This window comes from Acinonyx jubatus, chromosome X, assembly GCF_027475565.1.
Source record: "Acinonyx jubatus isolate Ajub_Pintada_27869175 chromosome X, VMU_Ajub_asm_v1.0, whole genome shotgun sequence".
Lineage (NCBI taxonomy): Eukaryota > Metazoa > Chordata > Mammalia > Carnivora > Felidae > Acinonyx > Acinonyx jubatus.
The window spans coordinates 43099920-43124158 of NC_069389.1; the positions used below are offsets into that span (position 1 = coordinate 43099920).

Sequence of the window (24239 nt, forward strand, 5' to 3'; positions counted from 1 at the left end):
ACCATTTACAACAGCATCAAAACCATGAAATTCTAGGGATAATAGCTAAATATTTGCAACATTTGTATGCTGAAAACTATAAGTTGTATACATCAATATACTTCAAAAACATCAGCATACATATTAAATAAAGTTTGATATTTGTTTATAATATTTGTAGGCAAAATTTACTTGCAGGGAAATGCACAAGTATTAAGTGCACATTTGTTGAGTTTCAATGAATGCATACACCTGTGTAACTCAAATGGTTATCAAGATACAGAACACTACCACCATCTGACAAAGTTCCCTCATGCGTTTTCCTGCTCAATCTCTGTGGCACCTTCCGTAGGTAACCAGTGTTTTCTCGTTTCCCACAGAATAGCTGTTATAGAATGTTACATAAAAGGAATAGCATATACTCTTTTGTGTAAGGCTTCTTTCACCCCTAAGTTTCCTTTTTTTTTCTTCAAAGAATGTGTATTGAAGAACTCCACACACTAAGTCATTCAGGAGTGTCTGCCTCTGCAACAACAGTTCAACACAGGAATTAACTTCTGATTTGAGTGCACCAGCCAAAAGGTGGCGCTAGGGAAGCCATGGGGAAGGAACCTGGCAGTGAGCTGGTAAGGACATAGGGGATCCTCTCAGGAGTCCCTTGGGGGATTGGTGGTAGCCTGTGTTTGGGGGTGGGGGGTAGGTTATAACCAGAGTATAACAACAGCTAGTCTAGACCTGGGCCTCTGACAAAGATAGGCTGGAGAAGGGCATAAGGATTTGTTCTTTAGAAAACCTGGGGGACATTTACAAATTTTGCAGGTCCAAGTAGTTTTTCAAGCAGGAATTGGAAGGGAATAAGTGCTATTTTCTGTCAGGCATTAGACCTGTTTGATCTTCACAACTGATATATGAGGCAGCCATTATTTTCCTCTACTTTAGAGATGAGGTAATAAGACTTGTCTCAGTACTGGCCATTTTATGAGGTAAAAGTTCTGTTTTTTTCCCCTTTAAAAATCATGTACCTGTGGGGCACCTAGGTGGCTCAGTCGGTTGAGCATCTGATTCTTGGTTTCGGCTCAGGTCAGGATCTCACAGTTTGTGAGTTCAAGCCCCACATCAGGCTCTGCACTGACAGTGTGGACCCCACTTGGGATTCTCTCTCCCTCTCTCTGCCCCTCCCCTGCTCATGTTCTCTCTCTCTCTCTCTCTCTCTCTCTCTCTCTCTCTCTGTCTGTCTCAAAATAAATAAATAACATTTTTAAAAGGTCATGTAATGCAAGTTTTGGTGGTTGAATGACTTACTTGCTCAAGGTCACTCAGATACCAATTTTACAGTCAGGATATACATCCCAGTTCTGTCCATTTTGTGAGGCAAATGTCATTTTCATCTAAAGATGGGTTAACTGCAACTTTGGTGGCTGAGTGTCTTACCCAAGGTTACTAAGCTACCACTTGGAGAAGCCAGGGCTATACAGTTTAAAGGAATTGTAATCATTACATTTTCCAATGATTTGCCTCACTTTCTCCTCACCAAGAGAATAATGGAAGCAAAAGTATCCAAGAACCAAGTCCTCACCTGCACTGTCAGCTTCCTGGGTTTCCGAGTGTTGCTAGGTGCCAAACTGCCATCCTCAGGGCTACTGTGCTGGGGATTATGATAGCAAGCTGAACACCGGATGCATTGGTGGTGGTGGCACCGACAGTTGTAGCAGTTTGGCATCATATTTCTCTTTCGCAAAGCAGGGCAGATTTCCCCAGAACAATACATGCAAGGGTCATGGACTATGGCTCCCTGGACACTGCAGGAGTAGGAGCAGGTCCTGTGGTAGTCAAAATCCCCACAGTGCAGCGACTTACAGCACATGGATGGTTCTAGACCTTTGCTTGCAAAACATTCTGAGTATGTAGGAGTTTCTGACTGAAGGGGTGACACCGAATGATATGATTTGTCTGTGGCATGATATGGTTGGTCTGTAGAATGATATGATTGGTCCATTGGATGGCGCCTCAATTCCCTATAGCTGGAGCTCATTGGCTGGAAGTTTTGGTCTATAGGTTTTGGTCTCTGGGTAAAAGTCTTATTGCTATGAGTGGTTAAACCTGGCAAATGTGATGTAGATAAGGATTTGCTACTCTCTTCAAAGAATTTTCTTCTGTCTGCAAAGGGAAGGAGGATGGCTTCCTCCCCAGCTTGGGCAGTAGAAACCTTCAATTCCTTGCTGTCACTTGGGTTAGAAGGGCCTTCCATGGATAGTGCCACATGTGGCTGTAGGTTGTTCTCTGGAGACCATCTCCAGTGACCTCCACAGACTCCACGGTGAACATTTGTTTTCTCAGAGTCTGAGGAGGACAGGTCAGATGCTTTCCACCAGGTGTTCAGGCCAAAAGAGGGCTGGCCAGGCCTCTGGCCAGGGCTTATTTGTCCCTCTAAGCCTGTCCTAGATTCATGGCTCTCAGTGGCTTGGGTGAGGCACTCTGAAGACCTAGCCTTGAGTATCATGCTCTTGTTGAAGAGCTTGTCCCTGGGGCTAGGTGGTTTTTTATATGAAGATAGAAGACATGAGTTCGAGGCAGAATGTGGAGTACTTTCTAGGGGCCCCTCAGTCTCTTCCACTGGCTCCTTAGTGTCACACAGCTGTGACAAGGGATTCTTGCTCTTCTGGAGCTGGGCCTTCCTCCTCTGAATCTCATTACGCAGATTGGTAGCAAAACGCTCACTCTTACGCCGGTTTTGGATTGAGCGGCCCCGGGGCCCTCTATTTCGTCTCTCACCTACCTGGCCACATTCCTTGGGTTCACTGTCCCCTTCTTCAGTAGACTCCATGCTGCCAGCTACTTTAGTGGTTGAATAACAATCCCTGGTTTGTTGAACAAGGGAGCCAGAGGCAGAGGGCTGCTGGCTGGCTAATTCACTGCTTGCTCTACAGGCTCTGTTTGGGTCCCGGAAACTTATCTCTGGAGGGTGTCCATCAGGCTCTCCATGTGGGGAACTGCTTGGGCTCTGGTGTCCTGAACCCAAAGACCTGTCATCCACTTGCCTGGTCTTTCTCTCTTTGCTAGGCTGGTCCTGGGTTCTTCCTGTGGAGGAACATGGACTTTTCTTCCCTGTGTGGCTGCTATGCAAAGGTGACAGAGTCCACTCATGCCCATCCTCCCCGGTTGGGAGCTCCATTCCCTTGCTGCCCCTCATATCAAGGTGTACATGCTGTAAATGGGATTCCAGAAGCTGTTCAGGGGCACTATGACGATGCCCCGTGGGTCCTGTGAGGTGTGGAGGGCTGCCAAGAGAAGCAGCCTTAGTTGGTTCTGCTGAAGCCTTCTTGAGTGGGCTGGAATCTATGCTGGAAGCTTTGTCATACACTTTTGGGAATCCAACGGCTTTGGCTGAGGCCTCCATCAGTAGATGCTCAGAGTCCTGCTGGCCGGATTCAGGACCTTGGCTGAGCTCACAGTTCTGATGGCCCTCATTTGTCACTTGGTCTTGCCCGCTGAGGCAGCAGAACCTGTTAGGGTTCCTTGGGGATAGCATGGTGTCTAAGCTCACTATCTCCTTCTGCTGCAAGGAGTCCACATGCTCAGAGGTCCAATGCTGCTCTCCATTAAGGAGCTGGGCTCTGGAGGCCTGAAGGCTGTCTCGCCTCACTGGAGGCTGTGGTGGGCCTCTGATAGCCTTGGCAGGCCCAGAGTGGTGGGCCTCCTGTGGACGGGATGACATCTGGGAGCTGGGAGTCAGGTGGCCCCCATTGGTGGTGCGCCGGCTACCTCCAGAGGTCTCAGTCACATTGGGCCGGCCACTGGCAGCTTTTGTTGGCCCCAGGCCTAGCATGATGCAGTCTGCAGAGCCTGGCTCTTCTGGCTTGAGGGAAAGGGCACAGTCAGAGGCATTTGAGCTGGCTGAGAAGGAGCTATAGGCTGAGTCACGCTGGTTGGGGTACATGTTCTGATCCATGGGCAAGAGGTGGCCCTCATAGGAAGCTTGGCCTGGTTGCTCCAGGCTCTCCATGCTGCCAATGGAGCTGCTTTTCTCAGTGCTGCAGTGCCTGGAGAGTGGACACCACTGCACACACACGTCACTGCAAGACACAGGGCACACTGGTTAGTTAGCCAAATTACCACATCCCTCTCCCGCCATGGCCAGCCCTGCCGTGGGAGAAGGCAGAACAACCCAGAGGCACCCGTGCCACAAATAAGAAGGAGATAAGGCAAAAAAAGGAAGAAGGGAAACAGAGAAAGATATGGATACTGGGGCTCCAGAGAGACGTGGTAAAATGGGAGACAAAACAACATATGGAAACAGGAGAGGGCAAGATCCCAAAGACTAAAAGTGTAAGAACTCCACTGGGGCTTATGCTCTGTTTCCCTGCCGCCAGTGAGTCTAGAATTGCTTCTGGCCTGTCACTGTCCTTAGGAAGTCAGCATGTGGCTCTCTGCCAGGAGAGACAATCACAGAATATTAGTATTAGAGACAGACTCTAAAGGGTTGATTCAATTTCAGCCAGCCCACTTTGTAAATCACTGGCAGTCAAATTTGAATGTGCATCAGAAGCACAGGGAGGACTTGTCCAAACAACACAGGTTTTCGGGCCCCATCCCCAGAGTGTTAAGTCTGGGTGAATCCTGAGAATTTTTGCCTTTGACAAGTCCCCAGGTGATGTTGGTACTCTTTGTTAGTCCAGGGACCACACTTTTGAGAATTGCTGGAGTAAAGCGAGCCCTGCAAAAGGAAGTGATTTTGTGGAGGTGCTTTTCTCAAGATCACCCAGCTGTAGCTTGTGACCCAGACAGGGCTGGAATTTAGGCAGTGTCTGGTTCTCTTCTTGGTAGTAGTAATCCTGACCATTTACCGAGGACCTACAATGTGCCAGGCACTTTACAATGTCTCATTTCAGACTGAAGGGGACAGATTATTATCCCCCAAACAATAACTGAGAAAACAAGCTTAGCAATGTAAATTGACAAGCTCACATAGCTGCTAAAGAAGCAAAGCTGGAATTTGAAACCAAGCCTCTGTGAGTCCAATGTCTTAGCTCTTCTGCTATACTATTTGTTAAATTGGAATAATAATAATATCTGTATTATTAATAATAATAATATAATATCAGGTTGCTTTGTTGGTGGCATCAGTTAATAAATGTAAAGCTCTTGTCGCAGCCCAGGCACCTAGCAAAGGTTCAATACACAGCTAGCTGCTGCTCTCTTGCTTTTTGTTTTAATTTATATTGTTATCAGCACCCTCTGTATCACTAGTGTTGATATTATGGTTGGCCCTGCATACACATCACTCCCTCATCCCCCATAGCAAAGCCAAACCAGGGAGACCAAGGAAGGAACCGGGATAAGACACAATCTTGAATTTTAAGTACCATTTCCCACAAACAAAGCCAAAGTGAGCCAAGTCATGCCAGTAACTCCCTATGCCTAGAACCTCTGAGGTCACAGACTGTTCTCAGAAAGGCCATAGTTCATAGACCCAGAACTGAGAGGTGGCAAGGGCTCCCAAGATTCCCAGATCAGCCTCCCTTCATACTTGCTTCCTGCCTTGCCACTTAGCCACTCTGCTCATGTGACTTTTGGACTAAGAATCCATCAATTCCTTGCTAGTAAGGCAACCTGCCACCCACCCTACCACCCTTCCTGCTGCAGACAACCACACCCCCACTCAAATAGGAGCCAAGCTAAGAATGTGTTTCAGTGTATTCTTCCAGAACAGAACTGCCTCTGCCCAGAGCTCCTGTCTTTTGGTGCTAAATAAAGTCATTGACTGGGGGCAAACTCAACCCTTAGCTTCCCTGAGCCTCATCACCAGAAATTCCTTCTTAGAGGGAAGTTCTTGTTGTGGAATGGAAAATATAGCTGAGGCCAGCAGCCCTCTGGGCTCTGAGTTTGCAGAAAAAGTTCTCTTCCCCTTCTGGGCAGCTGTTTTCACAACAGACAATACTAGGCCCCCTGAATTGAGAGATCCTCATGGCAAATAGACCCTGTTCTTCAGAGAGGTGCCCATTCTGAGGGCTTTGGCCCTGTGACAGAGCTGGTGAACTCTGGATGAGATCACCAGTGAGTCATTGTAGCTAGAGAAGAGAACCAGAACTGAGCCCCAGTGCCCTCCTGCATTGAGACCCAGGGGGATTAGGAGGAACTAGGGGAAAAGACTGAAAATGAGCAGCCACTGAAATAGGATGAAAAGTAGAAGAGTGTGGTGTCTTGCAAGCCAAGTGCAGTATTTCAGGGAAACATTGTCTAGAAGGAAAGGGACTGTCCCAAAGTCACAGAGAATTAGCAGTAAGTAGCCTAGGACTAGAACCCAGGTACTATGGATTCCCACTCCATTTTCCATTATAGCACTCTGGGCTCTATAGTATGCATCTGGGACTAGAGCAGAAGGGTAGGAGTGGCCAGATGGTCTACCCTCCAGTTCATCTTGAAGGGGAGGGTTCTGGACTCACCTTGTGTTGCAGCCAGAATGCCAGGACAAGCTGAAGGCTTCAGAAGGGAAATGCATGGTGGTAGCCACTTCAGGGCATCCTTCCAGCAGCTTGGCCACATGCCATGAGTGTGGCCTACTGACAGGGGCGTTTCTCCTACAGCAAGAAAGGGACAGGAAGTCAGCTTAGGGAACCAGAGCTGAAATCACTTCCCATGCAGCTTCCACCCCCACCCCCTCTTTCCCTTAAATGAAGTAAAACATCTTGCAAGGAGCTGGTATGGGAATCTTAGTGGCCCTCTTCGGCTCCCAGCACTCAAATCTCCTTCGTGCTGAGGATGAGGCATGGATATACAGAATGTCAGTTTCACAGGGCTATCTTGCTCATGGGTGTATCCCAGGCACACACAGCAGTGCCAGACCCATAGTAGATGCTCAGTAAGTATTTGTGGAATAAATGAGTACTGCTGCCCAATCAACAGTGAGCCTACCCTAAGTTGTCTTTGAGGAAAAAAATCAATCTGGACAAACATCCCATTTTTCTCTAAGAAAAGAATAGGCAAGGGGTGTGTAGGTGGCTCAGTCAGTTAAGTGTCCATCTTTGGCTCAGGTCATGATCTTGTGGTCAGCAAGTTTGAGTCCCACATCGGGTTCTGTGCTAACAGCTGGGAGCCTGTATCCTGCTTCAGATTCTGTCTCTCTCTCTCTCTCTCTTCCCCTCCCCCACTCACACTCTCTCTCAAAAATAAATAAATATTAAAAAATTTTTAAAGAAAAAAATAGGCAAGTGATAGAGAAGTTCAAAGAAGTCAACACCAGGCTGCAAATCCTCCAATTTTCACTTGTTCCTGTGATAAGCATTTGTTATATGTTTACTTCACAATGTACCGTCTGTGTATAGCTCTGGGGATACAGAGATGAATCAAACATAGTCTTTGCTTACAGATTAGTGGGAAAGAGAGCTAATTCGAATAAAGCATGGTGAAGGCACTGAGGGAGTGAAGGATAAGATGGGCACAGAGGTGAGATGCCTGAGTTTGTAGGCAGAGGGGGACAAGGAGCCCCAACTCCTGCCAGGGAAAACAGCACCAAGTGGTGAGTGATGCAGTGCTGGGCTGACAGAGAGACTGTCTGCTCTGCATGGCGGGGGTACATAGAGGGATACAGGTCTGAGGCCAATGCCCTGGAGGCAACCACAAGGTGTCTGGTGCTGGAGGCTGCAGCCATACTCTTGTACTGACTGGCATAGACAAGACCCATTCCTGTCCTCTGGTATATTCCCTGTGAATAGATACCACCCTTACAAGTGGAGAAGAATGACATGGGGAAGAGCACACGTGGGACCTGGGTAATTCACCAGAAGATAAGGAGAATGTTGATTAGATAGGGGGAGGGAAGGAAACAGAGAAAAAGAATGAAAGAGAGAGAAAGAAAGAAAGAAAGAAAGAAAGAAAGAAAGAAAGAAAGAAAAGAGAAGAGTGAGAGAGGGAGGGAACCTGGGTGGCTCAGTCAGTTAAGTGTCCTACTTCAGCTCAGGTCATGATCTCACAGTTCGTGAGTTTGAGCCCTGCATCGGGCTCTGTGCTGACAGCTTGGAGCCTGGAGCCTGCTTCAGATTCTGTCTCCCTCTCTCTCTGCCCCTCCCCCACTCATGCTCTCTCTCTCTCTCTCTCTCTCTCTCTCTCTCTCAAAAATACATAAACATTAAAAAAATTAAAAACAAAGAGTGAGAGAGGAAACAAATGACAGTGGGAGAAAACTGAGAGAGATTATAGAGGAATACATAGTAGAGAGAAATGGGTAATAGAGAAAGGGATGAATGACAGAGTAAGAGGAGGATAAATAAGTAGATGAGAGACAGAGACAGAGAGAGAGAGAGAGAGATGATAGCCTCTTTAATTTATTCAGTCATTTACTGTGGCAGGCTCCATGCTAGACACTAACAGTGCAGAGTTGACTAAGATAATGGCCCCTGTTTTGAACAAGCTTGTAATCTAGTGAGATAAATCAGCTCTCTACCTCCTAGGAGCAGTAGTGGATAGACTTGAGCTGGATTCCATCCTGGCTGGGAATGCCCCTCACCCTAGTAGAAACACAGAAAATCCCAGCAGTACAAGGTTCTAGAGGCCCAAGGCCTAAAAAGGCAGTCCTGAGGAGAACAGCCTTGCTAGGGAAAACAAGGGTTGAGTGGTAACAGGCCAGACATGGACAAGGAGGTGTAAGAGGAAGGGCAAGGGAAGCTGCTTGTCAAAGGTCAGGAACCAGAGCCACAGGTCAGCAGTACTGGCTAGATTTATGGGGAGGAAAGCCAAGTGAGGCCCCCACTTTTAACTATAGTGTTCTATTATGGGTTTCAAAATGCCCAGCAGGGAATCTAGAGGTACAAGAAGACCTTAGAGCAGGAGGAGGTGGGGTGCCTGTTCCAGAGCTTCACACACAAAGCCATGTTGTTAGAAATCTTTCCAGCTAATATTACCTGGTAGTCATCCAATAACAACTGTAGATAAAGCTGACAGAAGTACTGTGTATTGCTACATACTAAGAGCCATGTGTTTCTACTAGGTACTATGCTTCCAGGCGCTGAGATACAGTGGAGAACAAGGCACCTCTCTTATTTTGGGCCCTTCTTCCACATCCAGGATTTCTGAAGAGTCCAGGATTTAAAATGTGAGTGGTCAGCCTTGATACCATCTTCCCCCAGCCATCCAATCTTTCATTGAGTTCTACTGGGTCTTCTTTTATATCTTTCTGGCTTTGCCTCTCTCTCTCTCTCTCTCTCTCTCTCTCTCTCTCTCTCTCTCTCTCTCCATTTTCATTGATTCTATTCTACATAATTACACTTCTCCACAGAACCCACCACCAACACCTTCTGTTCTAGTCCAGGCCCTTAACACTATAATGTCCAAAATACCATGTCAGTCTGCCAGCCAGTCTCTCATTGCTCCATCTCCAGTAATTGCTTTTGGGTCATATCACATCAAACACCAATTGAATTGTGGCACTCACCTATTCAAGAATCTTCCCTGGCTCCATGTTTCTTCCCCTGTCCTGCATCAAATATAAACTGGGTGAGATGTTCAAAGCTGTCTATGAGCTATCTTTACCCACCTGGCCCAATCTCCCATATCTGTGCTCCAGTCATGTCCTGTAAGCAACTTTGCACTTTTGCCATTGGTTCTCCAATAGAATCTAGCACAGGCTCTGTAGATGGACCACCTTGGTTTGAATCCCAGCTCTCCCACTTATGAGACTATTACTTTGCACAGGTGACTTCACTTCTCAGAGCTCTAAAATGGGGATAAAATAGCTAATTCGTGGGGTTGTAAAGATCACATGAGACAATGTATGTCGAATGCTTAGAACAAGGTCTGGTAAGCCCTCAGCCTATCTTAGTTATTACTCTGACTATTCTCTTCAGCTGGAATCCCCCTCTAATTTTGTCAGTCTGCATCCCACCTATTCTTTAAGGTGCTGCTCAAGTACCATGTCCTCCAGGGTGCTTGCCCTTAGTAATCTAGTCCTCACAATTTATCTTATAATAATATTATGTTTTATATTGCACATCATCATTTCATGTATGACAGTCTCATCCCACCAACTGTATCAGGCCAGTAAGGAAGGAAACAAACATGAGTGAGGTGGATCTCGGTTCATATCCTAACTCTACCAATTTGGATGTGTGACTGTACACAAGGCACTTAACCCATCTGAGCTTTGGTTTTCTTATCTGAAAAAGGGAACAATAATCCTTACCTGGCTAGGTTATGGTGAGGATTAGGGATAATATTTTCAAAGCATCTGAGACAGAGCCTGATACATAACAAGTGGTCAATAAATAGCACGTACTATAATAAAGGTTATCAGCTCAGACTTGTCTTTCTGGATTGTTCAAAAGTACTCCCACCAGATTTGTCTATCTGCTATCAAGGTTTGGCTACACCACTCCTCAGCCACAATTTGAAATGTAGCTAACAAAGGCATCTACTATCTAGGGTCTCTCCAGGAGTTGGAAACAATCCCAAAGAGACAGAAGCAAGGCAATAGGGATTTGGGACCACTGAGAGAAAACCACAAGTTATGGGAAGGAAAATCCTAGCAGAGGAACTGTAGCCAGAGCTGGAGACTTCTAGCCCTAGTTTGGAAAAGGAGAGGAAACTATCAATAGTGTCTAATACTCAGTCTAGTATTATTACTAAACATCCCTAGACTTGGAGACAGTCTACACTGACATTCCACTCCTGGCTGTGTTACCTTGGGCAAGTCACTTCTCTGAGTTGTAGGTTCTTTGTCTGTAAAACTATGAAGAGAACCCCTTACTCACGAATTATAGCCTGGATTAAATGCAACCCTGTGTGTGAAACCACTCAGTGTAGTACCTGACATACCATGAACTTTACAAAAACAGAACAGGGACCATTAATTGACCACTTAGATGTGCCGGGCACTAAGCACTTTGTATATATTAGTTGATTCAGTCCTCACTCCAACCTTATCAGTAAGAGCTATTATTATCCTCAGTTTACAGATGAGGAAACAGAGACGCAGATAAATTGCTTTGCCAAGAGCACACATAATGAGGATGAGGCTCAGAACCTCCAGCCCTTTCTAGGATACCACAGGACTCCTCCTCCCCAAAGAGGGACTTGACTCAACAAGCTTGTATATCTGAGGCTTCTCCTAGCTGTTTCTACAAGAAGCAGTCAGAAAGGGAAAGTCTTGGTGGTCCTTGAGTTTAAGCCATACCTTCTTCGGGCAGTGGGGAAGAATGATGAAGAGAAAGAAGCAGAGAGTTGAGAAAATGCCAACCACCAAACATGCAGCTCCAGGCCTAGCCATGGAAGGAATGGCATCAGTGCCTGCCCTTTCTCCCAAGACTGGCTCAGGTACTGTCATGAACACATACCGTACCATTCATTACTCCAAAGTTCCTTTCTTAGAAAGCAAAGATAAAGGGATACTGAAGAAAGAAAGCAGAAGGGGGAAGAGAGGCAGCAGCCATGGCTACCAGCAGCACCTACCATGGAAGTTGCTCCTGGTGGGGAGATGGCTTAGGAGAAAAACTGGGTATCCAGCCAGCTCAGGTGCTCAACAACCCCTCCAGCCAGCTCCTAGTGCTTCTTTCTGCAGGCTGGATCTTCCCTTAGGTGAGACCCGTCTGCCTTCCTGTTAAGACTTCCTGAGATGAGGGGCCATCAGCCCAAGCTGCTGAGTGCGATGCAAAGGGCTCAGGCACAGTCAGGTCCCAGTTCCAAGAACAGAGAAGAGTGGCATTGAAGGCAAGGTATGGCCATCAACCGTTGGACCCAGATGCAGCCACAGCCAGAGGAAGGAAAGCCAGTGTCAAGAGCAGGACAGGAGTGAAGACGCTGCTCCAGAAACCAGCCAGTACCCTGGTGGCAAAGGGAAGGATGAAAGGCAGTTCCAGAAGCATAAACAGTCCCTCTGTTCCCTACTCCAGCCTCCTCTGAGCCCTGGCCCACCCCCTTCCACAGCTCAGGGGCCAATAAGGAAGCTGGGCCCCCAGCCACTGCTAGAACTCAGGAAAGGAGCAAGGAAATGATGTTTGGGAAAGATAAAGCTAGTGTCTAAAAAGAATTTTTAAAAATACACGTAAGTAAGAGAGAAAAATATCCCAGACACATACACTTAAAAGAATTCCTGTGCTTCCTGAACTGAGCTGACCCCACCCAGCCATCTCCGTGGGTCCTCTGGGCCCCAGAAAAGGAAAGCCTGGAGCAGCCAAGCCTAGCAGACTCCAGGTCCTGAAGAGCAAGTAGTAAGTACTACAGCTTATTTTACATGGCTGGGGGATAGTGACCTAGAGATTTTCCAAGGTGAATGTCCTGCTGAGCTATACAGACTTACAAACCAGTCTCAGTCATATTTACAGGGTCTGCACTTCCTATGGGCACCTGGGAAGATCCAAAGAAAACTTCATTTTGCAACTGAGATGGTGGTGCTTGGAGTCAGCATCCCTGGCCCTGCCATGAATTCTCTGAACTCTGACAACTTACTCCCATTCTCTGAGCTTCTGTTTCCTCTCTGTAAAATAAAACATTGGACTCCATTGTCACAAACAACCCTTCCAGCTATAGCATATTATGATGTAATAGTCCTAGGCCCCAGGCTGGGGCTTCAAATGATGTCCTCACTGACCTATGTGATAGCCAGAAACCAGAGTGGCCCCACATGATTTTGTTGTATATCCCAAGCCCCAAATCAGACATCAGGGTTTAATTTCTCTCAGGGATTTAGGGTTGGGGGTTTCCTTTTGTAATACTCCTGATCCCCACTCCAGGTTCCCTTGGCATCTGGTCCTAATTCCAGCAATTTCTGGCCCAAGAAGGCTTATGTGAGCTCCCTCAGGACAAGAAGTATGCTCAGGCCATTTCTCTCTGGGAAAATCATGCCTGGAGGCCCCTTCCCTTCTCTTTCCTCTGTACCACCTAGTGAAGTCTGGGTTGACTTTTTGTCTACTCCCTAAAAGACAGGTGCCATCCAAGTAAGCCCATAGGCCCTCCTTTGGTAGTTAGTACTGTATGGGCAAAGTTTGGGGATTTTATGGGTTTATAATATGGCTTATAGTCTCAGCTTTACCATTCACTACTTGTTTGGTCTTGGGTATGTCACAGAGCCTTCATTTTCTCATCTGCAGGCATTCAACAAATGGTACCTTCTGTTAATATTATCTTCTACACAAAATAGCAATGGGCAAAGTACTGTTAATAGCATGAAAAATGACTTCTTCATTCCAAATGAAGATTAATGAGAAAGGACTAATTTAAAGAAGGTTCAAAACAGATGGTTACCAGAGGGGAGGTGGGTGGGGGGATGGTTTAAACAGGAGATGAGGATTAAGGAATGCACTTGTTGGGATGAGCACCGGAAGACATACGGAAGTGTTGAATCACTACATTGTACATCTGAAGCTCACATAAGGATGTATGTTAACTACCCTTGGATTAAATAAAAACTTAATTAAAACATTTAAAAGAAGAAAAGAAGGTTCAAAAGCCAAACCTATACTCTAGAGAAGAGCTTCTCAAACTTTAATGGGCATATTAATCGCCTGTGATCTTGCTAAAATGCAGATTCTGATTTAGCAGGTCTAGAGCAGGCTCCAGATCTAACTTTCTAACAAGCTCTACAGTAATGCTGATGCTGCTGGTGTGATCACCATCCTTTGACAATACACTGGGGAATACAGTACCATTAACAGTATACTAAAGAATGATTCTTGGTATGAAAAAGCATGAGGATAAACAGTTTCTTCTCATGTCATTCCTCAGGCCTGGGTGCCCAGCCTTCCCTAATCTTCTGGTTATCAAGTACCTTCCTCCTTTCACTGAGCAACCCAGTGCAAAACAGTGCTTTCCTGATGAGATCTGCTGATCCCCACATCCTAAAAAAATAAAGAACAATGAGTTTGATAGGAGTTGGGTCCTGTCTGTAGCCAGGTGAGGCTGAGAAAATTATGAGTAGAGGAGCAAGCATGTTCATGGGACTTCCTGAGGTACAGGTGGGGGCAGGCAGAGGAGATGCAGAATCACCAAATGAGGTGATATGATAGGCAGGTGGGCACAGGTGGAATATACCTGAAAAATTCTTGGGCAAAGGAAGATAAAATAGGAACACTTAACAGTGTGGCTAATTTGGGATTTGGAAAAGAGGCTGGGGGTTGAGGTGAGGGTAAAAGGGGAATCCTCTCACTTATCAATGCTGAGTTCCAGATTACATTATCAAGTATAACCTCCTATATTTGGGGGAAGGTAAAGATGACTGCTTCTTTCCCAAGCACTCAGAAAATAAGAACTTGGCATGGATGCAAGATGAGGATGGGCACACGAAGGTGAAAGTGGCAGATAAGCCAGAAGCTAGCTCCAGAAGAGTCCTCTGGTAAACACTTGTGAGAGATGAGGAGAGGGAGATGCAAAAATTCTGGTTGGGGTGCCTTAGTGGGCTCTTGCCCCAGTATCTTCTGACAGCATTACCCATCTCTGATTCTGGCTCCCAGCAGACCCATTAAGCAATACTTAGAGGCACACAGAGAAAGAGAACCATGGCTTTGCCCCAACCCAGGGCAAGAAGGAAAACATGGCCTGTGTTGCTTGGGATTGTGCTTAATCCGAGGTCTGGGATATAACCTATTGCAGGCTCTTTCCTCTTTTGAAAGTGTTTAGATAAGGAGAAGCACAAAAGAGTGTCCTTGACTAGTTTTGTTTACTTTCTGTGGTTCTTCCAGCCTCCCCCTGAACAGTACATTCCACTTGCCCCACATGAAGGAGTCCAAGCTTATTCTGGCCAGCTCTGCAGGAAGGGAAGCCTGCATACAGACCGGTGGACAGAACAATGCATGGCTTGTTTATCTGACAAAATAGGGGAAAAGCTGCTTGATCACCATGGAAGGATACAGAGCTATTAAGGTCCACTCACACCCCACTGCTAGTGGGGGACCCTGTGGCCTGGTGATCCAGGGACCCTTTCTTATTACAGACCAAACCAAGAGAGAACGTGTGTGTGTGTGTGTGTGTGTGTGTGTGTGTGTGTGTGTGTGTATGTGTATATATAATTTTAAAGACAACTTTTACAACAGTGGCTTTCTTGTCTGGGAAAGTCAAAGTTTCGGTCATCTGAAATGTGGGTATTTTACATAGGAGGGTCTTTGGTATACTTCTGTCTCCCCACATTCCCTACCTCCTCCAACCTTCCCTCACCTCTCTGAACAGTCAGGTCAAGCTCTTTCATGTAAATATGCTGGATCCACCTCTCCACCCTCCATCTCAGGATCCATCCCTGGCTAAAAGGAAACCAAGGGCAGTGAATAAGAAAGGGAATGTTGCAGTGGAAATAAAGACTCCCTCAAATGCTGTTGTATGTGTCAGGAGGTACCTTTGGGCTCTCCAATTAGAGAATGATAACTTTATCTGATAAGGGTCTTTATATTTGACCTTCTGTTTTCATGTATCAATTTCACATTGAAATCTTTAAAACAGGGGGACACCTATTTTTTTAAAGAAGGCTGGAAAGAGGTAACCTATGAATGATGCAGGAGAGCTTTGCAAATATTAGGGGCTAAAAAATACTTAGTATTTTAGAAGCACAGTACCTGTAATTCTCTTTCAGAGTGGGATAGAGAGTATATTTTAGTTCTATGTACAGTCTAATAAGACATAGCCATCATAGACTGTTTGTTGTCAATGATCCCAAAGGCAAGAAGGTTGACGGTTCATATTTCACAGCTTCTAGAAACAAGGTGAGCAAGTCAAGAATCTGAATAATGAAAGAGAGTTTTTCTCACTTCGCTGTATATACAAAAGCTAAGAGTGAAACACCAGAGGGCTGAGGGAGACTTCAGGAGAGAATATAGGGAAAATGACAATAGGTTCACAGAGAATCATCTGTTGAGCCAGCTTCTGGTGTGATGCCCAATTTCCTAAGCCAACACCCAGAGTGATAAAGAAGGTGGAGGATGTTTGTCCTCCAGCTCTGGTTTCTATTAGTAATATTTGTAGTATCCCTTGGGAAGGAAGATATGGGAATAATACAAGATTTCCTTTCTTTTCCCTTTAAGCCAAATATCTTCTTCAGCTTAGACTCAGTACTGGAGATGCCACTTTTTCAAGAAGATGGTGAAACCCACAAAGGTTTTTCCTAAAGTTAAGTCTCAAAGCCCTTAGAATTACTTCTGGCCAGTCTTCAACTCATCTCCACTACGAAGGACATGGAGCCCTATGACAATAGCCAACAATAGTGAGGACCCTGGTAGAACCAACAGTACCCACTCCCTCTGCTTTGTGCAAACATGAAAATGAGGAAGGGTCAATGCTCAGCAGAGTTGGACCACAGTGAGCCAGGTGGAAAGCAGTGGGAGATGAGGTTGGGAAAATGCCAAGACCAGATTGTAGAGTTTTCAAAGGCCAAAGTAAGAGGTATGCATTTAATTCTCAGTGCAATGGGAAGCTGCTGGACATTGTTAAGCAGGGGACTACCATGATCTACATTTTATAAATATCTTACTTGGCTGATGAATTTAAGCAGGATGAGAGTAGAATCCAGGCAACCAGTTAAAAAGGCTCTCATAGGTAAGAGATAATAGTGGTTTGTTCTAGGGAAGAAGCAGTAGGGTAGAGAAAAGAAGTTTGATTCGAGAGATCTTGAAGAGGTAGAGCTGACAGTACTTGTTGATGGACTGAATGTGGAGAGTGAGGGAGAAAGAAGAAGCCATGATATTTGGGTCATTTGGCATCTGTACCTTCTTAACACAGAGTTCATTCCTGAAACTGACTCATTAGTAGTATATATTTTTTTAAAAAAGTCGGCAATCTTCACCATTCTCTTATTCAAGCATTTATGGAGCTTCCATCCACAATTTAAGGTGCTTGGAGAGGTACTATGGAACATGCCAAAATGAAGATGATATAATCCCTGTGCTTAAAGAATTTACAATGTGAGAGGGGATGAATAGAAATACCTAAGTAACCACTAAACCCTAACCAGAAAGATATGTCATTGAAGGAAATGCTAACAAAATGAGGGTTTAAAAAAGGAGAAAGCACAGGTTAATTAAGGAAGACTTACAGTGCCTCTGGGCTAAATCTTGAAGACTCAGTTTATTTATTATTTTTAATACAATGTATTGTCAAGTTAGCTAACATACAGCGTATACATTGTGCTCTTGGTTTCAGGAATAAATTCCTGTGACTCATCACTTACATAACAACACTCAGTGCTCATCCCAACAAGTGCCCTCCTCAATGCTCATCGCCCATTTCCCCCTCTCCCATACCCCCCCACCGCATCAGCCCTCAGTTTGTTCTCTGTATTTAAGAGTCTCTTTTGGGTTTGCTTCCCTCTCTGTTTGAAACTATTTTTTACGCTTCCCTCCCCCATGGTCTTCTGTTAAGTTTCTCAAGTTCCACATGAGTGAACTCTGTCTTTCTCTGATTGACTTATTTCACTTAGCATAATACCCTCCAGTTCCATCCACATTGTTGCAAATGGCAGGATTTCATTCTTTCTCATTGCCAAGTAGTATTCCATTGTATATATAAACCTGGCATGACGTCTCCAGTCTCCTCCAGTTTAAACCGAGACTCGGTTTAAACTGGAGGAGACTGGAGACGTCATGCCAGGTTTGCATAAGTAAGAGTGGGAAAAGAAGGAATATGCTGAATGAAGCACAGTTTATATAAGGCACACAGGAAGTAAAGTTAAAATGATGCAAGAAAACGGTGGGCTTTAAGTGTCAGTGTATTTACCTCACATAACCCAATAGGCAAGAGAGAGGCTTAGGAAGATACAGAATAGGAGAGCAACATGGTAAAAGCAGTATGTTGGGAAGGTTATTTTGGTAGTCATGTGTAGGTTGAATTGTGTGGATAAATACTGAAAGCATGAAGTGAGGAGGCTTACACAATAGATACAATAAAAGTTAGAGCTAGAACACGACAGTGGGGATACGACAGAAGGGAAAGACGGAAAGAGAACATGAGACACAGAACCAACAAGGTTGGACTACTCATTAAATATGAGAAGGGGGTTAACATGACCATGAAGCATGTGGAAGAAAAGTGGTAGTGCCAACCTAGATAGGGAAGTTGGAGCAGGAGCCAGAGAAATGTTTGATTTTAGACATGAATTTGTTTCACATGCTATCAAATTATGTAGATAGACATGCCCAGCAAGCAGCTCAATGTCTGGGCCACAGCGCTAGAAAGAGGTTAGGGCAGGGTATGGACATGTGGTCATTATTCTGAGAGAAGGCAGCCGACATGCTGCATTGGCTATGACTGCCCATGGTAAATGTGTGCAAAGGAAAGACCATGGATGACAGGTCCCTGTAGAACAGCTAGAGTTTAGGTGGGAGAAGAAGACATGCTAATCAAAGAGACAAAACAATAAAATGTCATTTTCTTTTTTTTAATTTTTTAAATGTTTTTTAAATTTATTTTTGATATATATAGAGAGAATGCATGAGTGCAAGCAGGGAGGGGCAGAGAGAGAGGGAAACACAGAATGCAAAGGAGGCTCCAGGCTCTGAGCTATCAGCACAGAGCCCAACATGGGGCTTGAACTGAGGAACTGTGAGATCATGGTCTGAGCTTAAGTCAGATGCCTAACCGACTGAGCCACCCAGGCGCCCTGTCACTTTCAATGATATTGGTAATATATATATTTAAACTAAGTGTCAGTAAAATTTCAGGGAAATGGGCATTCTTGTACATTCCTGGGTGGGAAGGGATATGGGTATACATTTGCTAGAAAGAAATGTGGATATCAAGAGACATCAAAATGTTCCTATTGTGCTTGCTTCAGCCAACATACATGAAAATTGGAATGATGCAGAGATTAGCATGGCCCCTGCAAAGGCTGACATGCAAATTTATGAAGCACTCCATTTTTTCTTCGCTGGAATTAGACAGTATTAATGGTTGTGCAACCTTGTGAATATACTAAAAGCCACTGAATTACACACTTGAAGGTAATGCATTTTATGATATGTGAATTATATCTGTTTTAAAAAATGTTCCTACCCTTTGATACAGTCTTTCCACTCCTAAGATTCTACCCTAAGAGAGCAATTAGAGATGCACACATTGATTTGTGTACATGAAGTGTCATCTACTGCAGAGTTATTTATAAAGGTAAAAACAGGAATATCCTAACTGTCCAACATTTAGGAAGACTTAAGGGAGGTATTGTACATCTACATGAAGGAAAAATAATCTGCCATTAAAAACCATGTTTCTCAAGACTACTTAATGATCCTGGAAAAGGCTCACAATATAATGGCAAGTGAAAGAAAAAGCATCCAAACCTGTACATAGTATCAGCCCATTTCAAAAAATATATATGGATGTACATATATATTCATATACAAGCCTACACATATTATAGGGCTGAATGCCAATACATCAATATCTTACCAGCAGGTGTTTGTCTCTGTGTGGCAGAATTAAGGGTCATTCTTATTTTTTATACCTTTAAAAAATTTCAAAGCTTTCTACGCTACACATGTATTAGAGCTGAATGAGAAAAAGTTTTCAAAGAAAAAAGACACCATTCTAATGGGCATATCATTTACCCTGACAATCATCTGATGCAACTGTCTGATACATTCCTAAGTTAGGAATATGCAATACTCATAATACTTGTATAATTGTAATACTCGTATACTTAACTATTTCAAACATCTGTATTTTGCCCTCAGATAAATCAGCCTAGAGCCCGCCAACCTAACAAAATGCTTCCCCAACAAATGCTTTGCTCTTTGGTGGTGGATTCCTCTGTCTATTGTACTAATTAAAAAAACCTCCATCTGACAGTTTTTTTTTTTTTTACCACAATATTAGCAATGGGAGCTGTTCTTTGCTGTCAGAGGTGGCCAGGGCTGGAAGAACAAGGGGCAAATTGAAGGAGACCAGGCAAAGGAAAAGAAAGGTCAAGTCAAAGTCAGCATCAAGGCTGTGCCCAGTGGATTGAAAAAAATTGCTACTCAAGGCCTTGTTGACTATAGTTTTTTCCCAAGTGCCTCATGAACTTGGTGGGACAAAATTGCATGGAGAGGGGACAAGCCACAGGAGAATCTGGTGGGGGTGTATGGCAGTAAGTACCATCTGTAAAGCCATCTGATTGCTAATATTTGTACACCACATTCACAGTTCACACAGAACTTTCATAGACACCATTCCATTTAATTCTTAAAACAACTTTATAAACTCCACTTCAGGAAAGAAGAAACTCAGGTTCAGAGGTGAAATAAATCACACAAGGCTTGAACTGAAGTTCTTTGCCTCCAAATTCCTGTGTTTTTTCCCTGAACAGTGGTTCTCAAAGTTTGTTATATAGATCAGCATCAGCATCACCAGAGACCTTGTTAGAAATGAAACTCTGGGGCCCTACTCTGGACCTTCTGGATCAGAAACTCTGGGAGTGGGGCCCAGCAATCTGAATTTTAACAAGCCCTCCAAGTGATTCTGATGCATACCCAAGTTTGAAAGCCATTGCTTTAAAGAATGCTACCATATATTTTTTAAAACAGATTTTTAAATGGCTTCTTTAAAATACTGGCTGCTGATGCTTTGACTTAAATGGGTTTTTGTCTTCCAGGGCAGGCTGGGAGACTCTCTTCAACTGTCAGTGGCTGTATACACAATATAAGGGGCTGCCTGAATAGAATGCGGGCTCCAGGGGTGGGTGGGAACATACTACTTCATGGTGAGGAAGGTCCCAGAACCAAGAGGGCAATCCTCTGCTCACATCTTCCCTGTTTGAAGGGGATATGAGCTGGAGAGCAGCTGCCATACATTTATCTCCTCTTCTGAAGTTTCACTTCATAAAAGCTTTCACGTGGTTCCACAATGTCCTGCATGAGCCCCTGGGAAATTTCCTGATCTGATGTATTTACATTTACAAACCTCTGGTTGACCAAGCTTTTCATTTCTTTGGTTTTCATTTTTTTTTACAGGATTTTCAAACAACAATTTAGAAAAAAATGCAGCAATTGAAACAAAATTATTTTCCTTCTGCGTAACATGAACTCCCCTACTCATGCCTCCCCAACCCACTCCCTATCCAATTTCCTCACTGCAGGTAACTGTTCTCTCTCTCATTCTCTGTCTCTCTGTCTCTCTGTCTCTCATACATACATACACTCATGCACTCAATCATACACATTCCTTTCCCTTGGGATGGAGAATAAACAGATCATGTGTTTTTTTTTAAAAATTGGACTTGACTTAAACCAGATTTTAAATTTTGTCAGGGTAATGTTTGTAAAATTGAAACAAAACTCATACATAAATATAGATTTATTCTGAAAAAGCTAAAGCTAAAAGAATCATGGAATTAAAATTATAAAGTATTCAAAATTCTAGCAATGAACAGAATTTGTTGTTATTTCCTTTTCTTCATAGGTACTCGCACTGAATTCATTCATTCATTCATTCATTCATTTATTGGTTAGTTATTGAGAGCCAAGCAAGCACTATTCTGGGGTGCTGGGGACAAAGCAATGAACAAAACAGACAAGATCTCAGTCCTCATGGGGTTCAACTCAAAAAATATGAAATATATGTCAGGTCGTGGTAAATGCTCTGAAGACAGAGAAAGCAGGGTAAAGGTGGACTGACTGACAGGAGTGTGTGGGGGCCAATGCTATTTCAGAAAGTGTGGTCAGTGAAGGCCTCTGTTGGGAGGTGATACTCGAGCAGTGGCCTAAGTCAGGGAAGTAGTCAGGCACATAAGAATGTGCCTGGGCAGAAGGATCAGCAAAGGTGATGGTCCTGAGATAGGATCACTTTGCCATCGTCCAAGAACAGCAGGAAAGTCAACGTGGCTGGAATGGAATGAGCAAGACAAAGAAGGGGAGGAAATGAGGTTGAGGAAGGAGACTGGGGCCAGGTGAGTGGCTCATTCTAAGGACTCTGGATTTAATTTTAAGAGTGATGGAAATAAACCCTGTTTCTACTATGTGTCTAGTGGGGGCCAAAGAGTCTAAAAGTCTGCACTTGCCTTCAAGAAGCTTTCAATCCAGGGTGCCTGGGTGGCTCAGTCAGTTAAGCGTCTGACTAGATTTTGGCTCAGGTCATGATCTCATGGTTCTGTGAGTTCAAGCCCTGCTTCTGGCTCCAAACTGCCAACTGCTTGGGATTCTCTTTCTCTCTCTCTGCACCTCCCCAACTTGCACTCTTTCACACTCTTTCTCTCAAAAATAAACAAATAAACATTAAAAAAAAGAGAAGCTTTCAATCCATCCATTTGAGGAAACAAGCCAGAATTACAGGAGACTTGAGGAGGGGTGGGGATTCTTGATTTCTCACCTATACTTGGTCCTAATCTTAAGGAGCCGCCTTTAGTAGAAAAGAATTCCAAAGGAGAAAGAGGCTTGCCTCCTATGCCAATTTGAGAAGATTCTCCCACTTCATAATTTGGGCATTTTAATCTCAAAAACACAATGTTTACTATGTGTTCTAAATATTAAAACATTTTATACTCATAACAACCCTACGAGGTAGGCACTACTATTGTCATCCACATTTTACAGAGAGGAATATCAGCAGCTCAGAGAGGCTGAGTAACTTGCTCAAGATCACATAACTAAAAAGTTAGTATTGAAACCCAGGGAGTCTGGCTCCAGAGCCCACATTTTTAACCACTATTCTCACCTGCCTTGCCTACAGATAGAGACAAAAGGATGGGGAGGGGAGGATGATGAATCTAAAGTTGAGAATTAAAGGGGAAGTCTCTCAAATGTCCCAGGTGACCAAGAAGAGTGCTGGAGGTGTAAGGAGACCTGGGGAAAAGACCCTGAACTAGCCATGGGGGGAGAGCTAGAGGAGCAGGCCGCAGGATACTGCATCCATGTTGGGAGTCTGCAAGGAGTGTGAATACACAGTGTTCAGGTAGGAGGGCTTTGACATTGGAGATATTTCCTGTGGGACACTGAGATACCATGGGACTTTGGGGTATCCTGACCTTCCCAGTATAGAATACATAACGTGTAATAACCTGCAGGCAGAGAAATCTACATAAAGGACGTCATGCTTGAGGTTTGGTCTTGAAGGAAGTGTAGGGATTGACCCAGATGAAAGGCACTTCTGTAGAAGGAATAGCATGTGAAAATTATGGAAACGTGTGGTAAAAATGGTGTTCTGAGGATAGGATGTGAGAGGAGAGGAGGGGAGGGGTAGTGAGAGGTAAGGCTTGAGAAGCAGGCTGGGCCAGAACATGGAAGAACTAAGTTGCCATGTTAATGAGTTTGGACTTTCCCCACAGGCACTGGAGGGCCAGTGTAAGATTTTAAGGACGATGGTGGCAGGACCAGATTTACATTTTGAATTTTTTTTTAATTTTTTTTTCAACGTTTTTTATTTATTTTTGGGACAGAGAGAGACAGAGCATGAACGGGGGAGGGGCAGAGAGAGGGGGAGACACAGAATCGGAAACAGGCTCCAGGCTCTGAGCCATCAGCCCAGAGCCTGACGCGGGGCTTGAACTCACGGACCGCGAGACCGTGACCTGAGCTGAAGTCGGACGTTTAACCGACTGCGCCACCCAGGCGCCCCATCAGATTTACATTTTGGAAAGATGCTATCAGTTGACATTTCATAGGGAGAAAAGGGGCAGGTGGGCCACTCAGGAAATAAATGTTACAGTCCAAGTTATCTGTAATTCAGGGATAGAGTGGAGAGGTATATCTGAGAATTATCTTGTCTGGGAGGTAGAACCAATAAATCTTGGTGCCTGATTGGACAGATGTGAGGAGTAAAGAAGAGGAGAGAGTCCAGAATGTCTCCCAGATTTCTCACTTCAGTAAATGATTCAGCCCATCACCAATACCAGAAGAGTGGAGAGAGAAATCAATCCAATTTTGGACAAGTTGATTTTTAGTTATTTCTTTTTTTTAAAGCAATACTCACAGAAGGCAAACCATTCAAACAGTACAAAGGCATATACAATAAAAAATGAGTCTCCCACACTCCTGGGGAAACCACTATTAACAGCTTCTTATTTATCCCTGGGTAGCAGTATGGTACAGTATTATTAAAAGCACATGCTCTGTAACCAGACTGGATCTGAATCCATCATTGCTAGCTGTATGGGTGCTTTGGGCTAGTTATTTAATATTTGTGCCTCGGTAACATCATCTGTAAAATGGGGATTATAATAATAGAGCACAAAAAGCATACTAGAATGCTGTTCAGAAACTTGATGCTTGTGCTAAACAATATATCATGGAGATAATTTCATATCTGTATGTGCTTTTTCACATATTTTTTAATAACTGCATAGTATTTCAGCATGCAAATTTTGTTCAGTTTATTTTACTTTTACCCAA

General features: G+C 44.2%; 1 protein-coding gene and 1 pseudogene across 4 annotated transcripts in view; one reads left to right on the forward strand and one right to left on the reverse strand.

The window, feature by feature from the left end:
* Positions 1-24239, reverse strand: part of SHROOM4 (shroom family member 4) — a 257265-nt gene that overhangs the window by 38488 nt on the left and 194538 nt on the right. Inside the window, exons 1-4 of one of the 4 annotated variants that reach the window (XM_053202330.1) lie at positions 11419-11876; positions 9407-9448; positions 6423-6557; positions 1556-4052 (exon numbers count right to left, since the gene is read on the reverse strand). In XM_053202330.1, the coding sequence (XP_053058305.1) occupies positions 1556-4052; positions 6423-6478 (2553 nt within the window). In that variant the 5' untranslated portion in view covers positions 6479-6557; positions 9407-9448; positions 11419-11876. Of the gene's footprint in view, positions 1-1555; positions 4053-6422; positions 6558-9406; positions 9449-11418; positions 11877-24239 lie in introns of those variants that run through there. The other 3 variants (XM_053202326.1, XM_053202328.1, XM_053202327.1) reach the window with 3 other exon arrangements.
* LOC113597590 (uncharacterized) lies at positions 18705-18804 on the forward strand (annotated as a pseudogene).